The sequence below is a fragment of the Pipistrellus hanaki genome, assembly GCF_964339955.1.
Source record: "Pipistrellus hanaki genome assembly, chromosome: 7".
NCBI lineage: Eukaryota > Metazoa > Chordata > Mammalia > Chiroptera > Vespertilionidae > Pipistrellus > Pipistrellus hanaki.
This window is the reverse complement of record NC_140509.1, coordinates 6,851,206-6,873,119: the sequence shown is the minus strand read 5'-3', so window position 1 is coordinate 6,873,119 and position 21,914 is coordinate 6,851,206. Positions and strand designations below refer to the sequence as shown.

The window sequence follows — 21,914 nt, the reverse complement described above, 5'->3', positions numbered from 1 at the left end:
TACCCAATCAACTAGACTCATTCTTTAAAAAACATTACAATTCTATTTTGAGTTAGTTGGACGGGTCTGCAAAGTCACAAATGAGAATAATTTCTGACCTAGCAATATATAATTAGCTTTAAGACAAAAATTAATAATTCTTATATCTTAAGGAGAACTCCAGAGATTATTAACAGTCAGTACCAAAGAAAAATACTAATCACAAAAAAATGAAAAGGTGAAATGGAAAGACTTGCAGAGATCTAAAACTGCACAGTATAATACAATACCAATAAAAGCATGTGATTAAATTTAAATGTAATCTAAATAAAGTCTAATGATATTTAAAATTCAGATCAGATAAAAGCACTCATAAAATTATAAATAGCCCTGGTCAGTATGGCTCGGTTTGTTGGAGCATTGTCCCCATACACCAAAAGGTCACTGGTTCGATTCCCAGTCAGGGCACATACCTACGTTTCTAGTTCAATCCCTGGTGGGGATGGAAGGGTAGGAGGGGGGGATGCATATGGTAGGCAAGCGATCACATGTCGATTTTTCTCTCTCTCCTCCTTCCCCTCTCTCTAAAATTAGTAAAACATTTCCTAGGGTGAGGATTAAAACAAACAAAACAGAAAAAAACTATCAATAGGCCAAAACTGGTTTGGCTCAGTGGACTGAAAGGTCCCAGGTTCGATTACGGTCAAGGGCATGTACCTTGGTTGCAGGCATAGCCCCAGTAGGGGGTGTGCAAGAGGCAGCTGATCGATGACTCTCTCTCATCGATGTTTCTAACTCTCTATCTCTCTCCCTTCCTCTCTGTAAAAAAATCAATAAAATATATATATTTTTAAAACAAAAACAAAAAAAATGGGAAGAGAGAAAAGAAAAGAAAAAACAAACAAAAACAAACAAAAAAACTATCAATAGAAGCTTCCTTGACATGAAGAAAAGCATTCACAAAAATATGCACAACTAAAAGCATACTCAGTTGTGAAAGACTAAAAGTTTTCCCTCTAAGGTAAGAAGAGGACAAGGATGGCCACTTTCACCACCGCTGTTCAACACTGTATTTGGAAGTTCTAGCCAGAGCCAGTTGATAAGAGGGGGGAAAAAGCATGTAAATAGGAACTGAAGAAGCAAAACCATCTCTTCACAGATGACATAGAAGGTACCAAAGCATCCACAAGAAAGCTACTGGAGTTAAACAAGTAGAGCAAAATTGCAAGTTATAAGAACAACAAACAAAAATCAGTTGTCTTTCTAAATACCAACAATGAACAAAGTGAAAAGGGAATAAAGAAAGTATTCCATGTGCAATAGCATCTAAAGAAATAAAATCCCAAGACTAAATTTAACCACGGAGGTGAAAGATTTGTCCACTAAAATTATCAAATACATTGGCCCTGAACCAAGCCAGCAGTTTCCTGAAGTTGCTGGTTTCGAGCAGGAGCCTAAAAAAATGTCTTTCTATGGTCTGTTGGCCATTTCAGAACTTAGGAAATGTAATGGTCAATTCATTAGAAAGAAACATCTGAGAGAGAAAGAAAAAGAGGTAAAAATTACAAAACATGAAAAGAAATTAAAGACCTACATAAATGAAAAGACCTTACTGTACCTGGAAAAGAATACTTAATATTGTTAAGATGTCAATATTACCCAAAGTGATCTAAAAATTCAATGCAATCTCTAAAAAAATTGTAACAGCTTTTTTGCAGAAATGGAAAAACACCCCCTCAAATTCACATAGAATTATAAGGAAGCCCAAAGAACCAAAAAAAGGTCTTGAAAATCAAAACAAGGTTGAATGACTTACACTTCCTGATTTCAAAGCTTACCGTAAACTACAGTAATCAAAACAGCATGGTACTGCTATAAAGATGATATTCAGACCAAAGGCATAGAATTGATCATTGACAGGCATGCCAAGCCCATTCAGTGGGGGAAAGGATAGTCACTTCAACAAATGGTGCTGAGAACAACTGAATCTCCACAAGCAAAAGATAAAATAGACCCCTAACCTCTAATAATGTAGAAAATTAACTCAACATGGATCCAAAACCCAAGAATAACAGATAAACCCATAAAATTCTTGGTAGAAAATAGTAAATCTTCATAACCTTAAATCTGCTCATAAATTCTTAGATGACAGCAAAAACATGAGTAACAAAAGAAAAAGAAAAAGCAGATGAATTGTAGCTTTATCAAAAGCTTTTTCTCTGCATCTAAGGACAATATCAAGGAAGTGAATAGCCCTGACTGGTGTGGCTCAGTTGGTTGCAGCGTCATCTCCATGCACCAAAGGTTACAGGTTTGATCCCGGGTTGGGGGAAATATGGAGGCAACTGATAGATCTGATAAATGTTTCTCTCTCCCGCTCTCCTCTCTCTCTCTTTCAAAATCAATAAACAGATCCTCAGGTGAGGATTAAAAATAAACAAACAGAATAGACAGTCCACAGAATGGGAGAACATATTAGCAAATCATATACCTAATGAAAGTTTACTATTCAGAATATATAAAGAACTCCTAAAATTCAATATAAAAAAGACAATCCAATTAAAAAATGGGTAAAGTATTTGATATACTATAATAGTATATTTCTCAAAAAAGACACACACACACACACACACACACACACACATAAATGGACAGTAAACACAGGAGAATACTCAACATTATTAGTCATAAGGGAAATGGAAATCAAAACCACATAGAGATAACATTTCACACCTACTGGGATGACTATACTAGTAAGGAAAGGAGGGAGAAAAAAAGAGAGGGGAGGGGAAGAAAAGGAAAATGACATAAATGAGTACTGGTGAAGATAAGATGTGGAGAAATTGTTCATACATCACTGGTGGGCTATAAAATAGTGCAGCTGCTGTGGAAAACAATTTGGCAGTTCCTAAAAAAACTAAACACAGAATTACCGTATGACCCCAAAATTCCATTTCTAGGTATATAGCCAAAATAATTAAAAGTGAGGATTCAAACAGGTACTTGCACGCCAATGTTCATTGCAATATCATTCACAATAGCTGGAAGGATAGAAACCACCTGTGCCTAGAACAGATGAATGATGAAACAAAATGTAATCTCCTATATAATAAAAGCCTAATATGCTAAGTGTCCGATCATCCATTCAACTAGTCCCTATGACTCACACTGACCACTAAGGGGCAGACACTCCAACAGGTATAATAGGTTAGCTTGCTGCTGGGGTCTGATCAATTGGAACTTGGGACTGGGCGAGATGGGCCGGTCATGCCCTGGAGCCCTCCCTCGATCCCTCCCCGGCCCTGATTGTCACTGGTGGGGTCCCTCAGCCTGGCCTGCGCCCTCTCACAATCCAGGACCCCTCGAGGAATGTTGGAGAGCCAGTTTCAGCCCGATCCCCACAAGCCAGACCAAGGGACCCCACCTGTGCACCCTGAGCCTCTAGTATACATATAATGCACTAGTATTCAGCCATAAAAAGGAACAGATTTCTATACAGTCTAGAACTGGATGAAACTTGAAAACATGCTACGTGAAATAATCCAGACATAAAAGGACAGATACAGTGTGGATTCCATTTATATGAAATATCTAGAATAAGCAAAGCATAGAGATGAAAAGTAGCAGTGATGTAACCAGAGGCTGCGAGAAGGAGGAACGGGTACAGATGTTCTGTTTGGAGCGATGATGTGCTCTGGAACTAGAGAGTGGTGATAGTTCTATAACTTTGTGAATATAATTAGCACACTGCATTGTATACTTATACTTAAAATGGTCACGATAGTAATTTTTTTTTTCTTTTTTAAATATATTTTACTGATTTCTTACAGAGAGGAAGGGAGAGGGACAGAGAGCCAGAAACATCGATGAGAGAGAAACATCGACCAGTTGCCTCTTGCACACCCCCTACTGGGGATGTGCCAGCAACCAAGGTACATGCCCTTGACCGGAATCAAACCTGGGACCTTTCAGTCCACAGACCGACGCTCTATCCACTGAGCCAAACCAGTTTCGGCCATGATAGTAAATTTTATGTTACGCTTATTTTTACCACAAAAAAGTGTAATTGATAAATTTTTATGTTAATACATTTTACCAGAAATGTACTTTTAATTTAGTTCCTCAGTCACACTAGTCACGTTTTAGTGCTCACTAGCCACATGTGGCTGGTGGTTACCACTCACCACACTGGATAGCATAGACACAAAACATTTGCAACACCACAGGAAGGTCTATCACTTAGTTCTTATCTAAAGCTAAAATCACCAGTTACAAAAGCAAGATGATCAGTAAATGAGGGAAACAGAGAAAACCGTGTACTCAGACAGACAGCATGCTAGCGGTCCCCTCAGCATTCGGCTGCACTTAGAGATCCCAACAGGCAGTAGCAGCGTGTCTTTCTGGGCAAAGGAAGAAGAGACGGAGTCAGCACCTTCTCCGAAGGGTTTAAGAGGAGTTCTAGAAATGAGGGGGCGAGACAACAAACAGAGCCCTGGAGACTCTGTGACCTGGAAACAGGTTTGGATGTATGTACACTCTCTGGGTCTTAGCTTCCTCATCTACAAACACAGGGAGTACAGCTAGTGTTTTCCAACATCTTTCTCCGCAATTCTAGATTCTTAACCTCCTGATCTCATTGGTACTTAAAAAAATAAAAAATAAAAAGATGAGGCAAGACTACCTAAACGGATCAGCCAGAAGGTTAAAACTAAAAGTCAATTGGGTTAAATTCTAGTCGCACCCAATACCAGCTGCCCACAAGAATCAAGCGGAACTTCACTCCTGCAAGGCCTGGCACTCACCCACCCCAGCGGAGGGGAGTCTCAGTGGTGCCCAGGCCTCAGGAGGTTTCTAAAGCTCCCAATGTATTCTTACCCACAAGGGGAGCTAAGAACCACTGTGCGAGAACAGAAGCGGCTACACTTCAGGCAAGAAAAAAAATAACAGAAACCACTTCCCTCTCTTTGTCAGGCAACCAAAGCTACATCCACAGAGATGGCAACTGACAAGGGAGTAATGGATGTTACAAATATAAACCTTCTGAATTTGATCCGCCTCAAAAAGAGCCAAATAGAAGCAGTGCATTACTTACATAAGAATTGTGAATAAACTCGCATGTTTTACAAAAAGAAGCACCTAGTAAAAAGTTGGAATGCCAGGTTTTCTGTGTGAAGTTTGGAGGAGGAGAGAAGTACGCACACAGGGAAGGAGTCAGAAGCTGCAAGTGAGCATTCCCGAAGGGCCGAGCAGGCAGCGTCTCCCTCCGAGGTGAGCCCCGGCCACAGCTGCTTAGAAACCTTTCGACCAGCAGCCTGCCAAGCGGATCCATCCTCTACTACCACCGCCAACTTAAATACAGCAAAGTCTTGCTTAGTGACTCAAAGGTAGACAAGAGAGTGCAAAGACGAAGGGAGGAACTGTTTCCCAATGATCGGATCGTTAAGAAAGAAGATGGCTGACGCTCCCGGCAGGCTCTGTGCTGAGCAGTTGCCAGGCATTATCTCACTGATTCTCACAGCGCCGTGTGAGGTACTGGAAGCTCTATTACCATCAGCATTTACAGTCCAGGAAACCGAGACAGAGAAAGGGAACCTGCTCAGGTCACACAGCTGGAGTGAAAGAGCTCCCAGGAAAGCCCAGAAGTCTAACTCCAGCACAGCGCCCTGCCCTGCCGGTGTGCGTGCAGGTGCCAGTGCCTCCTGACGGCAGCCGGAGAGTCAGCCGGAGAGGAGGAAGCGGAGAGGTGAGCAGAGGCAGCATTAGAGCGCTGTGCTCGGAGGACAGACTGCAGGGCGGGACTCTGAGCTGTGACCTGAGGAAAAGGAGAAACACAAATTTCTCCCGATTAGCTCGGGCTGTAATGTTCACCCCAAATTTTGAAGAAACAGATACAAGGTGAATGAAGCACAGACAAAGGAGAAACACGGGTATTAAACCAACTACAAATCTGGAGGTGAGGAGCCGTAAGTGAGCTAAACAGGAGGCTGAGCCCCATCCATCCAGTGAGGCCCAGGAAAACAGCTTCCCGAGGGTCACAGGAAAGTACACCTCCTCCGGAAGGAGACAAAACACGTGGGCAGATAGCATGAGCATCGGTTACCACAGCAGCACATCCCGACTGTACGCCAGGGAACGGACACTCTGGGTTGTAAACCACAGTTGGCCGAGGTGAGGGGACAAGCTGCTTCCGGGTCTCAGGTGACTGAAGCCCGTGAGCGCAGCCTCCGGAGGCCACCTAACCCCCCAAGGCTAGTCCCCTCAAGTTCACAAAAACCTTCTACCCCAATTCTAGAACATTACTTCAACATGCCTTCTCACCTACACATCGTCACCCCGTGCAACCACGGGGAGTTCCAGCAAAGCACAGTTTGATGCTAGTACTAAACCGTGAAGCAGGCATGCAGCAGACAGGAAAGGGCTAAAATAAAGAGGCCATGATAAATCACAAACTAGACAGGAAGTGTGGAAGTAAATTAAGGTCTGACTGCTATCTGGGATAAAAATTAAGTTGTGCTGGAAAAAAAGGTACACAAACAGGGTGACCTTACCACTTCCTCTGTTATTATTTGTGGTAAAACAAACATAACAAGCAGGTATATCATTACAGAGACCAAGTATAGCCTTTTTAATATGTAAAGCAAACATAAAGAGACACCCCTGATTTATAAATTGGGTATTTGTGCTCATTAAGTATTTGTACAAGCAGACTAATACCTTCAGGTTGCTGAATATGAATATGATCTTAAACTCACTGCAAAATGATGACAGATGAAAGCTTTAAAGGGTTGTGCAGCTAAAGAAGAATTTTTCCAACTCACAAAAGGGGCAGAGCTCATGTGCATATCTGGACTACAAAAGCAAGTATCTGAGAACCTTCCCTAGAGACAGGTAAAAGCCATATACTCCCACAGACACTGGGATACAACTAAAAAACAAGAACCCAAACTTCCAAAGGATACGGTCTGTACCAGGAAACAATGTTCTTCCAGTCAGCAGCTCGGCCATTATGCATCCCACCGACCAAATGTCAACTGGAAAGAGAAGCACAGGGCACACATGTCACTGGGATCGGGCTTGGCTCCCAGGGAACCGTAACTAAGGGCGAAACACTCACGCGAATATTTCGGGCATCTGGTTTAAACAATCATACTCCTTTTTACAGGAATAAGTAAGCTTATTAAGACCCTCACCCCAGTAAAGGGCTTCATAGGTAGGATTAAGGCCAAACATAATTATGGCAAGAGAAATAAGCCGTGTACAAAGGAGCAAAAGTTTCTTCTTAGCAGAAATCGCAGATTCTCCCAATATTAAGAGGTGAAGGTTACTAACCATTGCCTTCAGGTAGAAATATTCAGAATAAATTGAAAATCTAAATAAATAAAAACTCAATTGCTAAATCACAAAATTTGAAAACTGTGTATTAAAACTTCCACTTTACCTGAGGTGCTGAAATATTTCCTATTTGTGGACTTTAAAAGGATCACTGAGGGAAGAAAAGATGTTTCCTCCTACTCCACTATCTCTACTTCTGAGAATGCCAAATACGATACACCCAAAATGGCATTAATGGGCCCTGAATAGCCAATGTAAGCAGTACCTGTCTGGTTGTAATGCATCCAGTTCAGCATGATCTCAGGAGCCCTGTACCACCTGGTGGCCACATAGCCTGTCATTTCATCGTCTGTGTGTCGAGCCAGTCCGAAATCCAAGATCTAAAAAAAGGAGAGAAGTCAGGTGCTGAAAGATTCAACTCCTAAGACTTATAAAGCAGGATGAAAAAATTCTATAAAAAGGGAGGACAAAATAGTACATTCATAAACATATATCCAGGTCTATGTTCAGAATGCATGAGAAACACAGCAAGTACTTTGAGAAATGAAAAATAAGCTACAAAAAGCAAAATAAGAATGCCATCGCTAGGTATTTACCCAAGAGCAATGGAAAGAAATGGTCACACAGCAGCTAACACATGAATGTTGATAGCAGCTTTACACAGCCCCAAACTAGAGCTGAAACAAATGTCCACCGACAGATGGATGAATACAGATTCATGAATATAAATTGGATACTACTCAGCAATAAAAAAGGAATGAACTATTGAAACACGCAATATAAATGAAGCCAAAAATATTATACTAAGCAAAAATCAGACACACACACAGACACAGACACACACGACACACACACAAATACTGTATGATTCTATTTGCATGAAACTCCTGTGTCAGAAAGCAGGTTGGCTGTCGTCTGTAGCCAGGATTAGGGGCAGAAGGGTGAGGATCGGCGAGGAAGGGGGACAGGGAACTTTCTGAGGTGATGGAAATGTTCTTTATCATAGCTGAGTTGGTGCTTACAGGGATATATAAATTTGTCAAATGCATACTTAAAAGAATGCATTTTACTGTATGTAAATTATGTTTTAAAAATTGAGTAAATAATGAAATGAAACCTGAAACTAATATTGTATGTCAGCTTTAATTGAAAAATTAAAAATATATATATTAAAAAAAGAAATAAAACAAAGAAACTCCAGAGCTGCTTGTTCTTTATAGACAATTTATTTATCTCTTATTTGAACTATTTTGAATGAAAAGGCTTCTGCCATTTTTTTCAATTTAATCTAATAATTATCTCTTCAGGACTGCTTACTTGATATTCAGACTATAATTTTCCTTTATTATAGCTAATATATTAAATTTCAAACTTAACTTTTAGAATGAAAACAAGATACCTGATGCCACCTTCAATGTCATTTAAAACTAAAGCTGCCAGGCTGGCGCGGCTCAGTAGTTGAGCGTCGACTTATGAACCAGGAGGTCATGGTTTGATTCCCGGTCAAGGCCCGGAGTTGCTAACTCAATCCCTGGTGTGGGGTGTGCAAGAGGCAGCCAATCGACGATTCTCTCTCATCATTGATGTTTCTCTCCCTCCCTCCCTCTCTAAAATCAATAAAAACATATTAAAAAACCATACACACAAAAACTAAAGCTTACCAAATCTATGGTTTAAATATCAAAGTTTGATATTCTTGAGGACAAAATGACTTTTCAGATAAAAAGTCATAGCTTATAAAACCATTCCCTGTATAAATGTGCCTGGTTTATCAAACCTGTAATTACAAAGTGAAACAACTATTTCCCACCGCCTCTTCCCCTTACCTTCAGCTCACAGTCCTCGTTCACAGCCAGATTACTGGGTTTCAGGTCCTAGGAGGAAGGACACAGAGGACAGGAACAGCTTTATGGTGCACAGTGAATTCTCTCTTCAGATCCTAACATAAAACTAAGACTTCACCCAGTCATAAACAGACATTCTGTAGTCATTATCTAGTCCTAATTAGCCTTAAACTGTTGAAACTATACATCTTTTTTTAATCAATTTAAACTTAAAGTTACAGTTAATCAATTATCTTGGCTAAATGACAGTCCCCCATCCCCCCATCTCCGCCACCAGTTCCCCAAAATAATTAATAAAAAACACAAGACATACCCTGTGAATTATGTCAGCTGAATGTATATACTGTGAAATAGAAAAGAGTCAGTTAAATAAGTCATTGCCAACCTCCCACTGCCACATTATGACTTATTTGAAACACATTGTCAGGAAACAGTAAGAACTGCTAGTATAAACCATGGGATTAGAAATCAGAACAAGTAATTAGTATTAGTCTGCACATCTATCATAACTATAATTTCCACACCATGACCTTGACTCAAAGCTGAAGTAATGAGTGATTAAGTGCTTTCAATCTATTTCCAGTTGGTTCTCTATAGATCAATGAGGATTCAAACCGACTAAATATCAAGTGATTTAATTTTAAACACTGTTTATCTGCCTCTCTCACAAATAAGTTAGCCTCCTTAAGGATGTTTTTAAAGTTTCAACATGACTCTGACCAGATATTAGATTATATCAAGAAATTATTATTACTGTTTAGGTGTAATAATGAGGAGTCTTCCACTCCCAGACATGCATTCTGAAGTATCTTTGGGTGGAATGAGATGATGTCTAGACTTGCCTTACAATAATCCAGTGCTTGGGGATTACAAGAGAAACAAGACTGGCCATATGCTGGTAATTGTGGTCACTGAGGAAACACAGGGCTTCGTATTTCTGATTGTACCGGTGATTTTGGGAGTGTTCTAAGTGTTTCACGAGACAAGTTTTTTTGGTCTCACTCCCCACAACCCTCTTAAATCCTAAAGAGAAGAGAGAGAATTTCATGTCTCAAAAGCATTACTATACTGTGTGTACCTTGAGACCTCGGAGAATTTGGTAGATAAGGAACTGAACATGGTCATCTGTAAGCTTCTGGCATTTCACAATGTTGTTCAGATCTGCCCCCATGAGATGGGTCACCAGATACCTAGAAATTAATGAAGAGTTACACAATCATCCAGAAACCTTAGGAAGTTCTTATCCTTTTAAGAAAAAGCCTGCCAGGAAGTACCACAGTGATACCTAATAGCTCAGTAACTTCTCACAGGGACTCATTTTTAATACTGCTATCCTAACTTTTATCTCCTGCCATCTATTTTTCTAAAAACTTTATACTCATTCCTAATTGACATATCTTTTCCTAGGTTCTCTAAAGAATAAAAATGGATATTAGAATTATATCTGTTAGCATCTCTTTTCTTTAAAAATTTTATTATTGCATAGAAATGTACAATATAACTAAATGTCCGGCCATAATAAGTATCTTGTATTTTAAATCTACCATTACAACCCTGGCTGGTGTGGCTCAGTGGATAGAGCATTGGCCTACAGACTGAAGGGTCTCAGGTTCAATTCCAGTCAAGGGCACATGCCTGGGTTGTGGGCTCGATCCCCGTGGGGGAGTGGGGTACGTGCAGTGATTCTCTATCATCACTGATATTTCTCTCTCTGCCTCTCCCTTTCTCTCTGAAATCAATAAAAATATTAAAAAATAAAAAATAAAAAAATAAATCTACCATCGTATTTGCATCTCATTATAAACCCTCCAAGTTGTAGATTCTAAAAAAAAAAATGGGAGTATCTTTAAATTTTCAAATTATTAACACCTTTCCCCCCACCCCCCCAGAAATGACAGGTAAAAGAATATTGTTCACTGGTGGTATTCCAGCATTTACTTTAAAGGAAGGAGGAACACATTTTATCTGTAAGCAAGAAGAGGCACTCCTCACAGGTGTGGTGACGGTAATTATCCTATTATTACACAGTAAGATTAGGGAGTGATTACATTCAAGTCCAACAGGTCTGCCACAGATATTTTAGATGCAATGCCTTCCCCACTCATTACTGCATTACAGGGGGAGGGGAACATAAAAACCACATCAATACTAAAGAGGCTGAATTTTTAAAAATTAGGTTTCATCTACGGTGTATGAACATTACCCATTCCTAAGGCTGAATAATAATGTAGACTAGTTAAGCTTTAAAGAATAATGATTGCATTTCATTTGTTTCTTTTTAAAAAATAAATTGGAAGGAAAGAAACCAGGCCAGGCCAGTGAATTTAAGTCTACTATAATGCATTATATGAATATGAATAAGTGTGTGTATGACCTCTCTTTATACATTCACACACACCCCACTATGTTAATTTCTTTCCTCAAAGAGGAGTAGAAATTTTGGTTTCCTAGTTTTCCTATTGGGCTGTTATGGTCAGTTCCCAATTGCACCAAGATCAAAAGGAGTTAGCCTAGATGTATGTGACCCTAAGATTTTTAGCATTTCATATTTTTAAAAGTGCACATTTATACTGCCTTGAGGGAAGGTTGGTCTCTAACTGTAATGTGAAGTATAAATTACGCTTTTTGTGCCCTAGCTGGTTTGGCTCAGTGGATAGAGCATCAGCCTGTGGACCAAAGGGTTCTGGGTTTGATTCCGGTCCAGGGCATGCAGGCTCCTTCCCAGCCCAGGGCCCTAGTGGGGTTGGTACAGGAGGCAACCAATCGGTGTGTTCCTTTCACACCGATGTTTCTCTCCGTCTTTCCCTCTCTCTTCCATTCTCTCTAAAAATCAATGTAAAAATTCCTCCAGTGAGGATTAACAAAACCAACCAATAAACAAACAAAATTGGGCCTTCTGAAAATTTTTCATAATGAAGTTCTTATTTGAGAGATGTTCCAAGCCCAGCACAGCATAAAGGCAGGCAGTGCTTACTCTGTACCAGGCACTATTATTATGCCCATGGCTCATGCACTCTTTCTACTACTCTGTGAAGTCAGTCCCATTAGTATTCCCATTTTGCAGATGAGAAAACAGACAGAACAAGAATGTACAACTTGCCCAAGGTTAAAAGAGTGGAAATGTCAGGGGTTGCATTCAAAACTATTTGACCTCAGAGACTGTGATCTTAATCACAGCACATACTGCCTCTGCATTCTTCCAGCTGACAAAAAATCTAAGTTGAGAGAACGATCTTTTAAAAATATTTTACAAATGTCACAATAACCAGGGAACTAGTATTTCCTGATAATTTTCTTATCAATTCTCAATATTTATTATCAAAGTTAACCTTTAAGGAAAAAGAAAGCTGGCAAAGCAGCAATGAATAAATATTCTATCCTAATCAGTCACTGTATTTTTTAAACCCAAAATTGACACATAATCTGACAAATATGATAAAACTGTGAATAATTGGTTAGTATTTTGAAATCAGAACTTCCCCCAGAAAACCTGGGCTGATGGCTGCAATATCCAAAACACCAATTATGACAATTTGCAAAGCTCAGGTTGAGAAAGAGAGAATCCAATTTATGTCTTATAAGACTGCTTTGCAAATAATTCTATTTTATGACATCAGGTAGTAAGAGAATTATTCTCTTACCACTTAAAAACAATTTTAAGGAGAAAAGCTAAACAATGCTTTGGATGATTCTACCTTAATTTGTCTTGAAATAAAACCTAAAAGTCTTAATCCTCTAAAATGTCTGCTAGTTCACAAAAGTGGTAATCAGTATTACCAATGCAACCACAGTAATTTCAAGTATAACTATTGTGTTTTAAAGATTACCAATGACAAGGAATCCTATACAGGCAGGAGACCCCTGACTTCACTTGAGAGAGAGAACATATTTTTAGTTAGAATATCCCACCAGCATGTAACTTCCTTCAAGCCTCCCCTTCAGGGACCATATCATTTTACCACTGAAATCTCCGGAGGGAGGGTGAGACAGCCTATGCACTATGTAAGTATATTAGACCAGTCTACACAGTAATAACTACCAACCACTGCTGCTCGGCTGAACTGAATCAACTGAAAAGCATTATTCCTGGCAGAAGTGTCTTGCAAGAATTAACCGAATCACTGTGTGTTGTTTCCATGAAGCTCAAAGACTAATCATGACAACCAACTGTCCATTTCCAACTCATCACATATTTCCAAAATAAATCTTTCAAGAGTAGACAAAAGCAAGCATCATGCAATGTTACCAAGTGCTTACAGAAGACATGCCAACTTTTAAAAGTAGTGAACTAGGGAGTGGGAGGAAAATGTATGTGAACACATTTTAAACAAGTCAATTCCAAAAGAAGCATTAATAGATATCCCAGTTTCTATAGCAATTGTCTCTGGAAAGCAAATGCAATTACAATTTTGTAAAGGCAGTGCTCATGACAGTGTTCATGATATCTCAAATAAATTAAAGGTTTGACTTGAGGACAGCTGGACAGCTATCTATTCCTAGTTCTCCCATCTTCAAAAAGGAGGTAAATGAATAGGACTTTATTAGGCTAAAGGCAGAAAAGATTATTTCATGGGCTGATACAAAGCTTGCTTTTCACTTTTCTTGTAAAAATGGTCTCCTTTAAATTTATTCAAACTACTAACAGTATAAACCACCATTTCTTAAAGTGGCTCATGCTAAAATTGTATTGTACCGGCAAGAAGGCACATGTCTACAGTAAGTGATTTTCAGTTCTGTAGACAGCCCTACTCTACAACTTCAGTCATTAGGCACTTTTGGGTAACACCCAACTGTCAAGATTCCTACCCTACCACCTTAATGTTTAAAGCATAATACAGTCAGAAAGAACCCATGTAGAAAAAAAAAAACTTTTACATCTACAGATTGCCATCTTTCCTACTGCCAGCCCTAATTGATAAAGCACAATTATGAAAAGGCAAAAAACACTTCCATATTTAAAGAAACTATTTAAAATAATCACCGGGATTGACAACTGCAAGCCTCTGAAATACGTTCAATGATCCTTATTACAGTCTGTTCTCAACACAGCAGACAATAATGCTTTAAAAATAAAAATCACATCATGTCCCTCCTCTCATCAAAAGGCAAAAATCCCTTCAACTTCAGATAAATCCTACATAATCCAGTAGGCTGTCCCAATTATCACTCTCACTTCATCACCTACTTCTCTCCCGGCTCTCACTCAGCTCCACACCAGCTAGCCTTACTCCAGCCACAGGCCTCTGCTGCAATCCCAATGCTTCATGCAGCCTCCGCCACAGCCTCTCACTGGCTGTCCTCTCTGCCTGGAATGATGTCCACCGACACCCATGAGTCTAATTCTTCTACTCCTTCAAAGAAGCAATAAACACAACTTTGGTTCAGTGGGTATGCTTAAGTTGTTAGGCTTTCAAAAGGATAAAGGAGCCAAAGGCACTACAACAGATAAAACGTAACCTTTCAAATAGACACCAGCCTTAAATAAGGTCTTTTCACATAAGAATAATCCAATTCCATAATGCCTGATTAAGCCAAAATATTTTGTTAAATAAATCCATCTTCATTGCACCTAAAATTCTGGGAAATAGCTCAGACCTGATTCGAATGTTTTCCAAAGTAATTTACAAACAGTGCTTCAGCATTTCTCCCACATATAGGCAGAATATCAAGACCCATCATTCTGAGGATAATGAAAATACAGTGTACATCCAAATAATATGTTGTTATACATTTGTACAAATTCAAGGAATGTACAATACCCAGAGTGAGCCCTGAGGTAAACTATGTCACAATAACAAATATCACAATAACCAGGGAGCTAGTATTAGGGTGATTATGCTGCGTCAATGTAGGTTCGGCCTTGGTAAAAAGAAAATACAGCACTCTGGGAGGGATGCCGATTCCATAGCGGGAAAGCTGCAGGAGTGCTTGTACATCTACAGAAACACCTGCCGGGATCTATCCTGCACTCAAACCTGTGCATGCATGTGTCTTGCATTCACACATATGTAACGTGGGCACATGAGACATGAATGCCCCATGGAGTATGTAATCCTGCCAGTGGGTAAATGCTCTCCATCTCAGGTGCACTCTGTACAGCTTCGTAGAAGATCCTGGCAGTTTTTAGCCCACCAGCCCACAATGGTGAGCAACTTAATAACATATCCCTGTAGCAGCTTTCTCTCCTTCCCTGTCTCGTTTTCCCTAGCCCCCACTACTAAAATCAGAGATGGTCACAAAACTGGGGGAATCAGAACTATTCATCAGCTTTCTCAACATGCGAGGCCCACCCCGGCCCAGTGCAGAAATCCAATGCTTCAGGCTCAGCATGCAGCTCTAGTGCCAGTTCCCACACACGGTGGGAGAAGAGAGAAGGAAGAACCCGTAGGGAACCCAGGCTCCATTACATATCTTTATGTAAATGTAATAAGGTAAAGTGTCCCTTTAAAAGCTGGGGCAGGCAAGTTCAGAACAAAAATCATAGTCCAAACTCCCTATACTCTTCTCCATTGAACATTTGCAAGGATCACTGCCGACTCTCCAAATAGAGTACAATATGTCTGAAATGATGAAAATATATTCACTACCCATAATACACCTCTTCTGTATCCATTCCGGCCCCCAGGAGAACTGGATGACAGAATTAAAGACTCCTTTGAAGTCTGTATCCTGCTAAATGGCTCAGGAATAGACATGGGCTGCTAGTTTTCATCTCCCAGCCGAGGAAGACAAGCACACAAGCTTTACTCACACATCATTGAATTCCTCCAGAGACCTTGCCGGCGTAAAAACATCCAACAGACCAATTACCTGTAAGAAAACATAAAAGTCAAACAGTCAATAAATACTGAACTTAGTATAGCACCCATCAGGTCTATGACTGTGAACTGATTCTAAATCCCGTTGAGTTCAATAACATCACAATATTATATATACACAGGGTAACACATTTCCTATCAAAATTATGCTTTTGTTTTTACTTGTAATATTACCTCTCATAAAAATCTTATTTACTATTAAAATATTCAACTCCCTAGGATTTAGTCATATATAGCTACTAGTTTATCAGGAAGCAAAAAGGTTTAGGGGTCTTGGCTTAACATGCACTAATAGTCTAAGAAACAGAAGCAAGTCATACTTCTACAATTGTTATTACAGTATCATTTTCTTTTAAAAATGTTATTATTCCATGAAAAAGACACCAATGTATTTAAGGATTTTAATCTTATCAAATTGTCCTCCTTAAGTGAGGCCAACTTGCATTCTCACCAATAGTGTATCCATGATCTTATGTATCCATGGCGCTCAACAGTGCTTTAAATGTAAGTGAAATCAATTTCTTTACCCTACTCTGTGGGAAGCCACCACTGTCTTCCCTGTAAGAGAGGTGTAAACAAGGATCCTGGAACACTGGTGACCCTTGAGCCCTGGCAGGAGCCAGAGCTATGCACCAATTGTTTAGTCCAGACAATGGGGCTCAGGCCATTTCCTGACCAAAGAGTCTCACAGTAAATCTTTCTAATATTTACTGACCTTCAGGATGGTCTGTTACCGCCATTACCCTCCTAAGGGCTAGATGTTTCCAAAACTGAATGAAAGGTGGCGAGGCCTGAGCACCATGGAAGTCCTTTCTCCTGCAGTGGGCTTTCCCGCCGGGCCCCCAATATTTCCACATTATTACAGATTGTCTCATCTCTGTCATTTGTGCACAGTCCCTCCACCGGAGCCCAAACCCTGAACCCTGACCCACGCAGGATGTGGGCTACACACTTCCATCTAAATCACAATCGTTTTATTTGAGTTTGACATACTCCTGCCTTAAAACCTCTGGTCTTTTGATTCCTCTCCCCTGGACCCACTTGTATTTAGGCAGCTGAGAAGCAGAAGCCAATGTTATCCACCTGTTCCAACATTTCTAATCACTGGTTCCTGTTCTGAGAGGCCCCATCTCAATACAAGAAAAGTTTAAAACAATTAAGATACAGAACAACCATCATTCAGAACCGCCTGAAATCTGGCTGAATGGAAACCCTACAACTAGAGAAGTAAAGAAGAAAGCACACGGAGAATGGCAGAGAAGTGCACAAGGAACGTCGGTCCGACGCTGACACGTGGCACTGTTTTCAATAGGGAGGGATATCTGGGCTGCAGAGGCCTCCGGTGAGAAGCAAGGATCCCAGCCCCACACCAGACCCCCAGCTCTGGACTCCAGAGCTGGGAAGAGAAGCCCCAGACTTTGGGTTATAAAAACCAGTGAGGATTGTGGCTGAGTGACACAGAGGCTGCTGGAGACCCAGCAGGTCCTCTTAAAGGGCAGGCTCTTCAGCAGCAGTTCTCAACCTGTCGAGACCCACTAGTAGGTTGAGAACCGCTAGCAGGGTCACCTACGACCACCGGAAAACACAGGTATTTACATTACGATCCATAACAGTAGCAATATTACAGTTATGAAGTAGCAACGAAAATAATTTTATGGTTGGGGTCACCACATGAGGAACTGTATTGAAGGGTCGCGGCATTAGAAAGGTTGAGAACCAGTGCTTTAGGGGATCCAGACTAGCAATGATCAAGAACACCATCCTTTGCCCTAAGCTGTTTTTGCTCAGTGGATAGAGAGTCAGCCTGCTGACTGAAGGGTCCTGGTTTGGATTGCAGTCAAAGGCACATGGCCCGGTTGTGGACTTAATCCCCAGTAGGGGCGGGCAGGAGGCAGCTGAACTATGATTCTCATCATTAATGTTTCTATCTCTCCCTCTCTGAAATCAATAAAAATATATATTTTTTAAAAAGTACAATTAACTAATTTGGAAAAAGTATAGATAGAACAAATCATATTAATAAATGCCCTATCAAATTTTAATTTCCTTAAATGAAACACATTTTATGAAATTAAAACTATGTTTATTTTTACAACAAAGTATTTTTAATGTTTTGTAGTCTTTTACAAAATATCCCTTCCCTATCAATCATATTTTTGAGTGTTAATCATAAGGAAAACACTGTAAAAAATGTTTCTCAGCATTAAAATAGATCAGGCGAACATTTTAGGAATATTACATAATCTAATAAATTCTCATTTCTTTAATGGAAATTTCCTTTTAATTCATCATATTTTGGCCTATTTTCTTATTCTTTGTGCCATTATATGACACCTAAAAGGCCAGGATTCAAATTTTTAGAAAAACAAACCATTTACAATACAAATAATCAATCTGATTGTCCTACAATAGTCCAATAGCTAACAGGGTAATACATTTTTATAAAATTAGCAAACACTCAAAAAATAAACACTTTAACTCAGTAATCAATCAAAGACAATATTTACTGTATTTAACACAAGCCACAAAACCACCACTTGGTCTACCATGGTGAGACTGAATCTAAGGTCCCCGAATAAAATTTATGAAAGGATTCCCTTAGTCATTTTTAAATTTCAAAACTTACAGATCTCCAGGGGCAGTCTTTGAATAATTACCCCCACAGCAAAAGGATGAGCTGGCAGGCCGCTTCCCTTTAATCTTTCCTTAGAGCAGGTGTTAATGAGACCAAGGTCACAAGTTCAATCAGAGCAAGCAAGCTAACTTTGTTCAGAGTAACTTATAGTCACAGGAAACATCCCTTAGTTCTTATTAACCACTGATAAATGTACACCTATCATTTATTATCACCAGTGAAATAAATACCTAACTAAAAATGAATTATGCAGTGATTGTAGGTCAGAGGCATTTTTGTATAAAGATCACATGGGCATTCATCATCTTATTTAAAAAAAATATATATTTTATTGATTTTTCACAGAGAGGAAGGGAGAGGGATAGAGAGTTAGAAACATTGATGAGAGAGAAACATCAATCAGCTGCCTTCTGCACACTCTCCACTGGGTATGTGCCTGCAACCAAGGTACATGCCCTTGACTGGAATCGAATGGGGGACCCTTGAGTCCGCAGACCGACGCTCTGTCCACTGAGCCAAACCCGTTAGGGCCAGGACCTTATTTTTGTTACCAATATTACAGGTTGCTCAGCGGTTAGAGCACTGGCCGATGAGCCAACGGGTTGCAGGTTCAATTTCTGGTCAAGGCCATGTACCTGGGTTTTGGGTTCATTCCCCAGGGCGTGTGCAGGAGACAACCAGTCACTGTGTCTTTCTCACACTGATGTCTTTCTCACACAGATGTTTCTCTCTCTCTCCCCTCCCCCTCCCTTTCATTTTCTCTGAAAAGCAATGGAAAAAATAGCCTCAGGTAAGGATTAACAATAACAAAAAATCCTTGCTTAACCTTACTTGAAGTCTTGGTTCTTTACAGGTAAAACTACTTTTACATTGTAAGCACCTAGCAATTGTTTGTAGACAAGACTAAAACTCAGGACTTTTTCTACATGGAGTCAGTCTTTTGGTCTCTTCTCATTCCCTCTTCAAACATTTGCCAAAACAACAGAGAACTATGAAACATTCAGCCATTTGCCTTCTTTTGTTCAAAACAACAAAATCACCAATATCTAAGCAAAGGTGACCCTCTACACTGATACTGCTAAAATCTAAACGTCTTAATATAAAAATGATGGACTATTAAGCTCGTTGTTTATAAAATAATTTATGTACATTAAAACCCTGTTTTTCTAATTCAGTCAGCCCTCTTTTTAAATGTTTTTTTCCCCATTTGGTTTTAGAGAGAGTGTAAAAGGGAAAGAGAGACGGAGAAGGGGAGGGGAAAGGGAGGGGTAGAGGGAGAGGAAAAGGGAAAGAGGGAGGGAGAGGGAGAGGGAGAAGGAGAGGGAGACACAACATCAATATTGATCAGCTGCCTCCTGCACACCCCCTGCTGGAATGGACCCGGAAACCCAGGCATGTGCCCTGACAGGGAATCAGACTGAGACCTCCTGTGCATGGATAGACACTCAGCCACCGAACGACCCTAGCCAGGTTCAGCTCTCCTTTTAAACGGAGTCATCCTAGATGAGAAAAACTATCCATCACTGTGGCCTCCTCATTTCACAAATACAAAATGACCGAAATGTAACCAGCCCAATGTCATGACACATTTCAAATGATCTCATTACAGAAAATTAAAGCATAAAAAACTACATAAGGTTGTTGCTTATGATCACTGAGGAAAGTCAAGGCACGGATTCAGATAATCCAAAATAAATTGTGCCCTAAATACTGGCTTAATTTGAAACAATAAAGTATATAGCACTAATAAGCCAGAGGTTCTTAACTTAGTGTGGGATCCTGGGGCCTCTTGCAGGTATTTTAGGGTTCCATCTATGTTTGCTGGCATTCCATTTTCTAAGTATTCCCTATATTTAAAAAGCTATGACAATGTCTCTGTCATATTAATATGTAATGAGAACAGCATACACACTGTTAAAAACCCCTGTACATGTAACAATTAAGCTGCCAGGCCACCTTGATTTTATACAGACCTTGGATTCGAGCTTCTCTTGCCAGCTTTTTCCACAATCTCAACTTCTTGTAAACATGTCACTGATTAGAAAAACTGCAGCTCTGCACTGAAATTTTTAAAAACGTAGGCCTGCACATGGATGCTCTTATAAAATTACACCTGAGAATTATAAATTATAATTATAAATTTATAACTACAGTAGGTCCTCGGGTTACGTCGATCTGTTTCTACGGCGGGACGTAACGTGATTTTCGCCAGAAGTCGGAACCCACATACATAAGCACCTACGTCACTCACATGAAGCACATACACAACAGTAATGAAGTGAAACAGTAAAAAAAACTTAGAAAGATAACAATTCCGGGACCTTTACTTGTGGTAAATAAATAATAAAAATAATAAAAATAATAAAAAACATAAAGCACATAGGTACATATGTTGAAATGATGGAACTTTTCAGCACGTAACCACAAAATGACGTACATCGAGTCCGACGTAACTGTCTGTATTATACCTAGGAAAAATTATAACAGCACCTGTAATCCAGTTCTGAATTCAAGTCTCAATGTAGCAGAAATTCATACTTTGTGAAACAAGTGTATATTAATAATGTATCACTTATTATGGTTTTTTTTTCTTCTTACTATGGACAAAACAAGTTCAATTATTAAAGCAGAAAAAGTCTGAATAACCAAGTAATAAATTTAGGTTTTGAATTTTTCCTCTACACAGTAACAATCAATAGTGTCAAATGACTCTAAAATCTCTATAGTCATTGTTTCTACAATGCTACAAAATTTACAGTTCCTTTCACATAGCAATCACATAAATTCTTTTTTTTTTTAAATAATATTTTATTGATTTTTCACAGAGAGGAAAGGAGAGGGACAGAGAGCTAGAAACATGGATGAGAGAGACACATCGACCAGCTGCCTCCTGCACACACCCCACCGGGGATGTGCCCGCAACCAATGTACATGCCCTTGACCGGAATTGAACCTGGGACCCTTGAGTCCGCAGACCGACACTCTATCCACTGAGCCAAACCAGTTTTGGCCACATAAATTCTTTTTAACCTGATTTCAAAACACAGGCAAATAAGTGTCCTCAGTCAATTGTTTTTTCATTTTCAGATTATATTCCTTATTTACCATATTAAAACTGCATCTCCTTATTTACCATATTAGAACTTTTAAGCACTCCTCTGTAGGATGGCATTGCTCTCAAATTTCCAAATTGATAGAAAAGAAAAAGTTTTTGTCATATTTATAATGTTTTTGTCATATTTATTAAAATACCCAAATCTGGTAAAGCTGCTTTTGCAGACCGAAAATAAAAATTATAATATTAAT

At 39.5% G+C, this 21,914-nt stretch overlaps 1 protein-coding gene across 2 annotated transcripts in view; it reads right to left on the bottom strand.

The window, feature by feature from the left end:
* MAPK14 (mitogen-activated protein kinase 14) overlaps window positions 1–21,914 on the bottom strand; it is a 65,736-nt gene that overhangs the window by 17,898 nt on the left and 25,924 nt on the right. For both annotated transcript variants that reach the window (XM_084890048.1, XM_084890047.1), the window contains exons 3-8: window positions 15,907–15,965; window positions 10,234–10,345; window positions 9,469–9,498; window positions 9,138–9,185; window positions 7,577–7,691; window positions 6,939–7,010 (exon numbers count right to left, since the gene is read on the bottom strand). In XM_084890048.1, coding sequence (XP_084746174.1) covers window positions 6,939–7,010; window positions 7,577–7,691; window positions 9,138–9,185; window positions 9,469–9,498; window positions 10,234–10,345; window positions 15,907–15,965 — 436 coding nt within the window. The remainder of the gene's footprint in view (window positions 1–6,938; window positions 7,011–7,576; window positions 7,692–9,137; window positions 9,186–9,468; window positions 9,499–10,233; window positions 10,346–15,906; window positions 15,966–21,914) is intronic.